At 42.5% G+C, this 11,243-nt stretch overlaps 2 protein-coding genes across 3 annotated transcripts; both read left to right on the top strand.

The window, feature by feature from the left end:
• Nucleotides 1–259: 259 nt before the first annotated feature.
• On the top strand, nucleotides 260–5,745 carry LOC146565730 (F-box only protein 39-like). 2 transcript variants are annotated; one of them, XM_085287952.1, is made up of 7 exons: nucleotides 260–474; nucleotides 2,462–2,998; nucleotides 3,120–3,291; nucleotides 3,929–4,237; nucleotides 4,451–4,675; nucleotides 5,262–5,441; nucleotides 5,533–5,745. In XM_085287952.1, exons 2-7 carry the CDS (start codon nucleotides 2,553–2,555, stop codon nucleotides 5,656–5,658), a joined length of 1,458 nt encoding a protein of 485 aa, XP_085144078.1. In that variant the 5' UTR covers nucleotides 260–474; nucleotides 2,462–2,552; the 3' UTR covers nucleotides 5,659–5,745. The 2 variants fall into 2 exon arrangements, with proteins under 2 accessions (XP_085144078.1, XP_085144077.1); XM_085287951.1 differs by lacking the exon at nucleotides 260–474 and having other exon boundaries at nucleotides 2,243–2,998.
• A 665-nt stretch (nucleotides 5,746–6,410) lies between these two features.
• slc25a1a (solute carrier family 25 member 1a) lies at nucleotides 6,411–11,085 on the top strand. Its single transcript, XM_085289070.1, has 9 exons — nucleotides 6,411–6,823; nucleotides 7,217–7,324; nucleotides 7,401–7,500; nucleotides 8,204–8,342; nucleotides 8,423–8,507; nucleotides 8,606–8,710; nucleotides 8,836–8,951; nucleotides 9,032–9,105; nucleotides 9,205–11,085. Exons 1-9 carry the CDS (start codon nucleotides 6,592–6,594, stop codon nucleotides 9,317–9,319), a joined length of 1,074 nt encoding a protein of 357 aa, XP_085145196.1. The 5' UTR covers nucleotides 6,411–6,591; the 3' UTR covers nucleotides 9,320–11,085.
• Nucleotides 11,086–11,243: the final 158 nt, after the last annotated feature.

Raw genomic sequence — 11,243 nt, forward strand, 5'->3', positions numbered from 1 at the left:
TTCACGCCCTGTTTACGGTCCAAAACAAGTTAAGCAAATGAATGAATCAAGCGGCGATTTACATTTCTATAGATGTCTTGGGCATTTACCCAATATATCTGTAAATGATGTTCATCGACTTGTCGATATTTTTTCCCTGTGCCTCAGAACAAAAGAGAAAAGGGATTCAAATGTTATATTTCTCAGCTGTCCCTCGTTTATCGCGGGTGTTATGTTGTAAAAATAACCAGCGATAGGTGAAATCAAGTAGCCAATTGTATTTTTTGACGGTGCAAAACGTTTGGTGGACATCGTGGACATACAGTACTGCACTTCAGAGTCACACTGCTAGCAATCGTCATGGAGGAGATCGTCTGCAGTGGCAGGACACAATGTGACGTAAAAAAACGTGCAAACTTGCACTAAAAAAATCTGTGAAACAGCGAGGTGAAAGGTGAACCACGTTATTAGCGAGGGACCACTGTAATTTTGAAGGTAAGTCACAGCATACCCTTCGTAAATACTAATGTATAGAAACTCTTACCATTCATTTTTTGTGTGGCTTTTTTCACGGTTTGTTAACATGCTGTGTAGGTGTGTACTTGACTAGCTGATATCGACATAACGGGAAAGATCTGGTTTGACTATTCTTCACCTGTAGTTTGAATGCTGAACATTTGCCTGTTTAAGTCATAAGACCAGTCACTATACAGAGATGTGCTTCTGAATGTGGACGATGTGTCTTCTGCTGCAGTAATGCGGTTCTGCTTGTGTTGAGCGATTTAAACAACTGATTGATCTAAACTCTTTAAACTTCAAAATTGATCATTAGATTTTTTTATGACACAACAGTGGTGAGTGTTCCCACCTTCTGCTCTTTGTAACTTAACGCGATCTTTCCGTTTTCGAGTTTTGGACATGATTTTGGAGTATATCTTCGCAGTAGCGATTGACCGCAAAGTAAAGCTACCGGAAATGTACAACCCCACGTCCGGTCTCAAACCAGGAAGTTAGCATTTTCTCGTGCACAGGGTCAATTAAGATTTTTTAGATCTTTTAATTGTATTTTTTCAATAAATAATGTTAGAAATGGACTAAATGGCGCAAATATGCACTCACATTCTTATTTTATTTTAAGAAAGTTTTTTAACTTAAGATCTTTAGGCAGAACATTCTTATTGGATATTCATCAGGGGCATTATCATATACATGTCTTGTCTGTTGGATACACTGACAATAAATTCACCATTAGCACTGGACAGGTTTATACGTGACTTAATGAGTTAATAAGTGTTTATAAGTAGGGTATATCTCAGTATGTTCTGTCTTTCCACTTCTCTATTTTTTAAATTTCATCTTTACTACAAATCCCCTTTTGTTTATTTCCCCTAATTCCTTTTTTTCTTTGATTTATCACACTCATTTGAGGTTTTTGACCTCATGCAGTCCAATCTGATGTCAAGGGAGCCTAAAAAGTAAAACTGATCAATAACAACCCATAAAAAAGTTTCAAAAACAGCTCAAAATCCCCCCTATTGTGAAAAAATAACATAGTTTCCGTTTTTCCACATTCAGTTTATCTGCTGTCATGTAAATGTTAAATCATAAGAAAAAACTGCACTGGCTCAGCTCTTCAACTTCCATCTTAGCTTTACTCCCTTGTCTTTGTGAACTGCTGTCACAATGTGACCTATTGGCTTGTTTTTTGGTGCAAAGTCCATCTTTTATGCAATTTTATCTTAGTTTACTTTACAAACCAAGACACTAAAGAGAAGCTATCTGTGTCAGTCAGCCTGTGACATGGTCCGGTGTGAAATTCAGGCAGATAAGGGAGTACCCGAAGAAAACCCAAGCAAACAGACTCAAACAGACTCAAGGAGGGGCAGCCATCTGACTGGTTGGTGGGTGAGGAGAGAAAACACAGACTTAGAAAGAGAGGATATAAAGTTTAATGGCATGCTGCAGTGTATGGAACGCCAGGACTGCCATAATGAATTAATTAAATACACCATTAAATAATTAATTAAATGTGGCAATAATTAATTAAAATTGGAATTAATTAATTAAATAAATAGTTATAACACATGTAATTAATTAATTATTGCCACATTTAATTAATTATTTAATGGTGTATTTAATTCATTCATTATGGCAGTCCTGGCGTTCCATAGCAGTGGTATATACATGTGGGGAGTGAAAAGAGGCCATATACTAATGTTAAAATGAAAATGAGTCAATTACTATTCATTATAACGTGATTAGTTACAATTTATAAACCCTTCATAAAAGCAGCCTGTTTTAAAGGGAGTGAATGGAATGTCTTGAACAGAAAACTGAGCTGGTTCCTTGTGATGTCACAATATTCTGTGCCAAATTCCTCTAGAATCTCATTGGCTGTTGGACTCCTTGTGGCTGTAGGTAGTCTCCCTGTCATTCCTTACATATTGATGTAACATTTTTCAATGTTTTCTTTAAACTACAGTGGGATTAGCCTGTGTCCCACACATCTACTTTCACTGAAGTCCACTGTGAGAGTACAAGCTGCAGAAACCTTGTGATCCAAATATTAAAACATGGAAAACCTAGAGGAGAGCATTGGGGAAGAAGAGAATTATGGCATTGATCAGGAATACAGTGATCCAGAGACAGGAGAATATTTCACTGATGACAGCTGTGACTGCATCTTAGACAGGAAAATCACATGGCTGTCACTTCCTCGTCTGTGCTTGGAGCGTGTATTCAGTTTTCTGCCAGACTGGGATCGCAAAACAGCAGCTCTTGTTTGTCGTCAGTGGCACAACGTCATGCGCTCACCTTCTCTCTGGCGCCACCGCCGTTTTCACTTCAGTGGTCGGATTTCCAAATTCAGGAAGCCAGATTACTCCTCTACCATTGCCTATGTGAGCCACCTGGGCGCCTACTTGGAGAGGTTGGAGGTGACTGTGTGTCCTCCAAGGAAAACCCAGGCAGCCCTGAGACTGAAGGGAGCGATCACTCAACTGTTTTCTGAGCTCATCAGGTAAAAGAGGCCTGTCTGAACCAACTCGTGGTTTTACACAAATTAGGGCCCCACTCTGTTACCCTGTGCAATATAAGTAAAAACTCACACTGCAACCTTATTATCATTGCGACCTCCACAGGGTGAGGGCCCCACTGCGCTCGCTAGCCGTCATGAACCTGGAGTTGGACAGAAGCGCTTGGACTTCAAGCCTCAGAGCCTCAGTGGTGGGCTGCCTGATTTCATTCCTCCAGAGAGGCAGCTCAAAACTCAACTCCATTTGTCTGAGCGGGATGCGAAACTGCATCCATCAGGTGACTACAGCACACATCCTAAGATAATGTTTCAGCAGCTATATATCACCACCCAACTTCCAGCTCTTCACTACAGTGCTAGAGTTATTTAAAACACAGAACAGATCTCATCAGCTGAGAACTGGAGCCGAAGTATTGTGTGTGTCAATTAATCAGTCTTCATATGGAATAGTAACTTAAATTTTGGTGAAAAGTTACTAAAAGATGTTCAAATTCAGCGACATAAGACTACATTACTGAACTGAATTGAAGCTAAGTAGTTTAATATTCTAATTTAAATCAAATATCTTCTTTGTGATGCTTGATTCTTCCCTTAATGTTTTATAATAAATGCCACAATTTTAGTTACCAGTTTGCAGGTCTCCATATAAAGCTGCAGTAAGTTTGTGTTTAAAGCCTCTCCTGCCAGACAACCACAAGCTAGAAATGTTGACTTTTGGGTTCACATCAATCACAAACTCCTAAATATCAAGCCCAGTGGAGCTGTAACACTCCTTATTACTTCATAAATGGATTTCTGATAGTTTAAAGTCTAAGACCTCTCACTGGGCAATGTTTGCTTTCTAGGCTAGATTGATTATTATACTGATTGTGGTCTTCTTAATCTTTATATGGTTTCTGAACCTTTAACTTCAAGGGTTTGGAGCTGCTTTCTGCCTTATTACATTATGAGACGCGCTTCTACCCCCGGTGCTATATTTCCTCTTTGGATTTGGAAGCATTCTTTTCTGGTTCGGTGAACGTCTACCTCAACTCCAGCGTGCCCGACAACCTGAGCCAGTTGCGGTGTCTCACCGATCTGAGGCTGAGTTACTCCTGTTTGTCAGATGAGCTTCTAATGGCACTCCAGCAAAGACACGGAGGAGGGAGGCGAAAGTCCAGCAGAGATGGCAATACCCTGCAAACATTTTTACTGCACTGCTGTCTTAAAGAACCACATCAACAGGTAAGCATGAAACGAACCTTTCAAGTGGCCTTATTTTATTATTGTGTGGGGATGTGTGAATGATGTAGCTGTGATCCCCAACAAAAACTGGATTCACTGCTTCTGTGGTTGGACACAATGTAATGGCAGATGTATAGATCCTGGGTAGGAAGACAGGGTTTAAAATACCCCCACAGGTCTAATTTCCATCTCCGCTTCTTTTTGTCTGTCAAGCTGATTTGTGGAAGCTCATGGGCAACTTTGGCATCAAGCTGCCCAGACCTCAAAGTCAAGATTTCAGTGAACCAAGTTGTTAACAATGATCGCCTCGCCAGGATGCTGCTGCCCGAGATTCCCCTGAGTGAATACTGCATGTCTGCTTCCTACTCGCCCAACGAAGACTGGAGTCCCAAGCCTCTCCTCAGCGACATACTGCCTCAGTACAGACACACCATTCAGGTCAGGGTGCTGAGCAGGCAGCATTACAGAGTTCAGAGTGTAGATATGATATGTTAAAATGAATGCCTGCTCATTACAATCAGCACATTACTGTATGCTATATATATTACATCAGCTCATTTGAATTTGATCTGCAGAGGCTCTGAAGTTGAAATTAACAGACGTTCTCTCAACTTATGTCCACAAGCTTGGTTAGTCACAAGCAATGTCATTACATCTGCAACCAGGAATAACATTGCCTATTGGTCATTGTTTATGGCATTTATTGTGGATTATTGATGGGATTGTTACTAGATTTTTAAACAATCCCCAAGAAGGTTCAAATCCACTGGCTGGCTGGTGCCTTTCTTTGCGAAATCATTTAATGTGATACAACACATGAGTACTGTGTAAATGATGCTTCAAGAAGAGGGAACTGAAGGGCATGTGGCCTCGTCCCACAAACTTTACAAGAGATTGGCTGAGACAGTCTTTAGTAACACACTATGTTTAAAGAACTAAGCGTTGAATTAAAGAACAGCAGTTGCCTGATGGAGAACTGGCTTAACATGAACCTAGTTACTGAATCAAAATCATTATCCTGCAGCATCTAAACCTGGACTTCGGTGCAAACAACTTCGGTGAATCTTTGGATGAGGAGCTGTTGGAGCTGGTTAAAGTGTGTGAGCGTCTGGTGGAGCTGAGCATCTGCGCATTCTTGGAAATCCGAACTGTTGCGAGGCTGCTAGACATGAGTTTAACTCAAAGCTCCCTCAAAGAGATCCACGTAAGACGAAACAGCAATGTCAACCTGACTGCACACACAATAAAGATACACACACCCTCACAATAATGCTTTTAAACATTTTATCTTGCAGGTAAGAATCTGCAGCTTTAATGAAGCTGCTGGAGAGGAGGAAGAAGCACTGGAGGAAATGCTGTCTTCCTACCTTCATCTTCCTCCTGATCTGTGTTTTTCTGCCATAATTTACCCGTTTGAATAACACTTTCACGGGGATTTGTCGACCAGCAAAGGACAAACAAAAAAACAAATAAATGAGTGAAGCATAAAAAGCATCTTTTTTGCAAATAATCAAACCAAAAGAGTAATAACTGGCCATTTTTATGTGGATTGCCCGCCCACTAGCTGTCTCTCACTCGCTCTCTCTGTCTCTTGCCTGTTTTTCTCTGGGGTGGTGTGAGTGGCAGTGGGGGGTGTGCATGGAAACACTGACCTAGTTTCTCAGCGAAGGGTGATGAGGGAAGCAGGGTGTGCACGTGTGTGCATGCATGCATATGTGTGTGTGGGAGAGCTCTATTTAAGGGAACAGGAGGCAACAGCAACATACCAAACTCTTGCTTACACAGCTCACGCCTAACTGCACATGAAGTCAAGTGTATTGTGGGCTTTCAGTCATATTCGTTTAATTTTTTTCTGTTATTATCATTATCTGTGCCACTACACCTCACCTCATTATTATTACGTATAGAGCTCGTACATAAAAAAGGATGTGGGCTAATGTAACATTTATCTAAATGCTGGGGTATTTTAATTTGGTTACTTGAAACATCAAGCACCATATCTGTATTTATCTGTACAGTAATGTTAATTCACCCCTCTTTCAGATTCTTATATTATATTCAATAATTTATTCAGTAAAGGCTTATAGTCGGATGATATAAATTTATCTCCGCACATCAGGCAAACATCATCCTTCACCTGATTGGTCGCCAAAAGCCTCCGCCCCCTGTAGATCACGTGACCAAATAATGACTTTAGGCAGCGCGGCGGATCAGCCGATGGTATGTCCAATCACCTGACCGCTGTTTGAATATTGATGCTCTGCCTGCCGCCACATTGCTACGCCTTTCCCATGCTGCTGCTGTTGTTGTCTGATATTGTTTGAGTGGGACCGTCGTAAAATCGAGAAAGAAAAATGTCCTCGCTGCTTAAGCCATTTTCGGTGTGTGAGGGGCCTTGCGAGAGCTGCGGTGTGAGGAGAGGATGCCAGAGCTCGGCTCCGGATCGGCAGCCTCCATCCCAGCGTTCGGCGGCGGGCCTGGGCGCTGTGCCGGCACACCAGCGGTCGTACGCGGCGAGGAGGAGCCTTGCGGCTGCCGCGATCGGAGGGAGGAAAATAACACATCCCGGAAAGGCCATCCTCGCAGGTTGATTTTACGACCTATTCAGCCGGCAGATCCCCACCCCTGCTCTCATAGCCGCTTAGTGCTTGCCACACACAACCAGCGTAGACTAATCTCAATCTGTCGCCCATTAAGGCTGACCATGCAGAACTGGGTCAAAGCTGCAGTGATGCTACTGCATGATGTAGCTGCACGTTAGTGTTAGTCTTTAATGCACCTCTGAGGTAATCTAAAAATGATGTAAGGGATGCTGAAGGGATTGTGCTGCAGAACCATCTCATCTTTTTGTTTTTTTCTTTCATGCGGAAGTAGAAAATGCTGGCAAGGTCTCTTTCCCCCCCTTTGCTGCCCTAAGAACATTCAAGAAGAGTTGTGCACAGTGAGCGATTCTCCCTCTCCCCTTGTCTCCTCATTCAGGTGGCATCGCAGGAGGAATCGAGATCTGTATCACCTTCCCTACAGAGTATGTCAAGACCCAGCTGCAGCTAGATGCAAGAGTAAACCCGCCGCGATACAGAGGGATTGGTAGGTCACTGGGACATACATGTGAAGTTGGTCTTGTGCTGGTCTACTCACTCGTGGGCATGCTGTGTACTTACAGGTGACTGCGTGAAGCTGACTGTGCAAGACCATGGGCTCAGGGGGTTGTATAGAGGTCTCAGCTCCCTGCTGTATGGCTCAATACCCAAGTCTGCAGTCAGGTGAAGATGCATGTATCATATAGAGTAGTTTAATATAAAGATTATGTGAGAACCCCCCCCCCCACACACACACACACACACTCGAAACAATTCAAAAGGAATAAAAGAAGCGTGGCTGTGATAGGGAAGCACTTGGGCCTCTTGCATCCTTTTGTTTTGCAGAATCACAGATGAGCTGGGTTGCAAACTTGAAACTGATGAAGCAGCCGACTGATGTTGAATCAGTGACACAGCATTTCTTAGTACTTAGCTAACCAGCCTCTATGTTTTTCAAACTGGGCTTTTAAACATGAAAAGAGACCATAAAGAAAAAGCAGCAGTGTACACTCACTCTAGATAACGTTTTTGTCCTGTCTCCCCCCTCACCCCCAACCAGTAGCAGCAGATGACTGCCTCTCTCTAATCCTGGTTCTGCCGGATGTTTATTCCTGTTAAAAGAAAGTTTTTCCTTCCCACTGTCACCAAAGTGGTTGCTCACAGGGATCACCTGATAGTTGGGCTTTTCTCTGTAACTGTAGGGTCTTTACCTTACAATAATAAATGCCTTGAGGCAGCTGTTGTTGTGATTTGGCACTGTATAAATGGAATGGAATTGAACTGAATAGATAAATTGCATTTCAAACCAGCCGCTTTATTTGTTTTGATAACTTTTGCCAGTATTGCTCTGGTGGTGACCCGGTCAAGCAACCAATCTTTCTTACAGGTTTGGCATGTTTGAAATGCTCAGCAATCCAATGCGAGATGCGACAGGGCGGCTAGACAACACACGGAGCCTCTTGTGTGGTTTGGGCGCCGGAATAACAGAGGCAATAATAGTGGTCTGCCCCATGGAGACGCTCAAGGTTCGTTGGAGGAGCGTGTGTGTGACTACACGGGTCTGTCGTGTCATCAGTGAGTAAACTGGTCTTATGAAATCTTGCAGGTGAAGCTGATCCACGACCAGTGCTCCCTCCGGCCTCGCTACAGAGGCTTCTTTCACGGAGTCAGCGAAATTATCAGAGAGCAAGGTAAGAGAGGGAAATCTAAAGCAGCCGAGTGGTTGTAACTACAGATGTGCACGTGTGCTTGCGTTTCACAATGAGTCAAACTGTTTTAACCCGTTCAGGCGTGAGGGGGACGTATCAAGGCCTAACGGCAACCGTGCTTAAACAAGGAACGAATCAGGCCATCCGATTTTATGTCATGAACGCACTTCGCAATTGGTACAAAGGTGAGAAAGTGTGCTTTGCTCCAATATCATGCAAGCGTACTGCCTGTTAGAGCAGTCACAGTTGACTGATGGGCTTCCCTCCCCATGGGTTGGACATTAATGCATGTTTGGATTTGACCTCTAAGGGGATGATTCCAGGAAAGAAATGCACCCAATCGTCACAGCCATGTTTGGAGCAACAGCGGGAGCGGCTAGCGTTTTTGGAAATACACCTCTGGATGTCGTTAAGACCAGGATGCAGGTAGGGAAGCATAAGTTCTAATGAATTTCTTGCTGTCGTCTGGTTATCTTTTTGGAAACCATTGTTTTACTGGTTTGTAGGGTTTGGAGGCTCACCGCTACAAAAACACAATGGACTGTGCCTTCCAGATCTTGAAACAAGAAGGACCGCAAGCGTCAGTAACTGATATCCTCCTTTTCTAGCTTGTCTTCGTGTTTGTTTTTTTAAAATCTTACATCTAACCTCATCTCGCCTTGTTGTCGTCCTCCTGCAGGTTTTATAAAGGGACAGTTCCCAGGCTTGGCCGCGTGTGCTTGGATGTGGCCATAGTCTTCGTCATCTATGAGGAGGTGGTCAAACTGCTTAACAACGTGTGGAAGACCCAGTAGTCGGGAGAGATGGGGGGAGCACAGACCAGTGCCTCATGCTATGCACAACTGAACACCTCTAATCTCGTTCTTGATCAATTTGATGGCCACGAGCAGATGACATGTCGTCTCGGCCAGTCTCCACACTGTTACACATTCTAAATAAATTAAAAGACTCTAAACAAAGTGACTGAAAAGGAAAAGCAGAGACGTTAGTTGCACCAAATAGTTCAATGTCAGACTAACAGGAGATGATTTGATTTTGAAGGGCGAGACGAGGGGAGGACGTGTTCGGTGCACCTGACCTAACTTGTAAGCTCGGTTTTGTAAATCTCATCATCACAAACATGATATAACAAATGGAAACGTTTTGACTCAAAGGTCCAAATTTAGAAGGGGAACAAAAGGGAAGAAAACACATGACCACTGTTTTAGCTTTTGATGGCTGTTGTGACCTTACATGTTGTAGAGTGAACACTTTGTAACGAAACCATTAATGTGTCTTTTGACTCACTGAGTACTTAACTATACTGAGCAGAGAACGACAGAGAGGGCGATGCTTTAACACATCTGTGCAGTGTTTCAACACATCATAGCGTTGCCGTTGCTTACCCTGCTGTGCTTGTGGCATCATCGCACTGTAACATTCACAGGATATCTTTTCTGAGTCTCTATGATGAACTCTGAGATGAACATTTTACAGCCGCTGCTGTGTACAAAGTATTGCTGCATGTATGTTACTGTGGCATCAGTCTAACACACTGACAGTGGCTCGCAGGCTGCTCAAGGCTACACAAACTGGTCTGGAGCCTGTGCCTCTCCAGCGGATCATTTCAGGGTCTCAACCTGTCAGAAGTGATGATTAATCTAGTGATGTAGGAAGCAAATCTGCATGTAGCGCAGTCTTTACACGGGGATTTGGTGAGCTTTTGGTTGCTAATCTGGTAAGATTCTTAAAGCTTTGAATTCTCTACAGCAGCACATGAAGGCTTCATTTGGGAATATTTGATCCGTATTGCTTTATTCTGACCCTCAGTCTGAACCATTTAAGCAAATGCAGGCGTGAAGCATGGGGGGAAGAAAGGTTGTGCCAAGCTGAAAATAAGCCATATTACTTTAATAATCTTCAATCTTCAGCTGTTCTGATTATGGATTCACTCATCAAAAGGACTAATTGGACATTAAGCAATTTTAAGATTCTTTAACTGAAGGTCAAGCATCTCAAAAGCTAGAGATTGCTAAAATTGCTAATTAGCTCCTCTAATTTACTTCAGTACTACAAGTTTTCAAAATATTGGCACAATTTATAATTTTTAATCTGCAACATGTAGTAAACATTTTTTTTTTCCCCTCCATATCACATCTACAGCGCCTGAAACTTCCACAGTACCATGTCAGAAGCTCAATCAATGGGGGAGGCTCAGATTTGATTGACCTGGTGGCACCACAGAAGCCTTTGTCCTCTTTGCCAAACTGCTTCAGCAGGATCTCTAGCATAACGTCCTCAATAGCAGAAAATCTTTAAACCATGAGCAGCAAAATATTGTTTGTTTAGGTCTCTACCACCGTTTTCACTTATTAATGCACTTTTTTTTTTTTAAACTGTTTGGACTTTGTGTTTAAGGTTTACTGCTTTTCATACGTAGGGGAAACAGCATTTGAGATTTGGCAGTCACTGTTGATCCCTGCTGGGCACATTAAAGGTTTGGTGTTTTTGTTGAAAACCATCAATGCTCATGTATGATGCATATAACCAGATATTACTAATAAACTTGTGATTATTATGAGTGAGTGAGTTTGATTACTCTGGTCTACCAAAAAAAAAAAAAGGAAACGTTTGCTACTGGGAACTTCAGACCAGATCTTCGTCTACTTATTTTAAATAATTACAGAAAGCTTGTCCAATTTATGTTTCGACAGTTCAAAATAGCACAATATCTGGGTT

Source organism: Mchenga conophoros, linkage group LG10 (genome assembly GCF_057382185.1).
Source record: "Mchenga conophoros isolate Kocher_MC1m ecotype Shallow Benthic linkage group LG10, M_conophoros_male_GT1.1, whole genome shotgun sequence".
NCBI lineage: Eukaryota > Metazoa > Chordata > Actinopteri > Cichliformes > Cichlidae > Mchenga > Mchenga conophoros.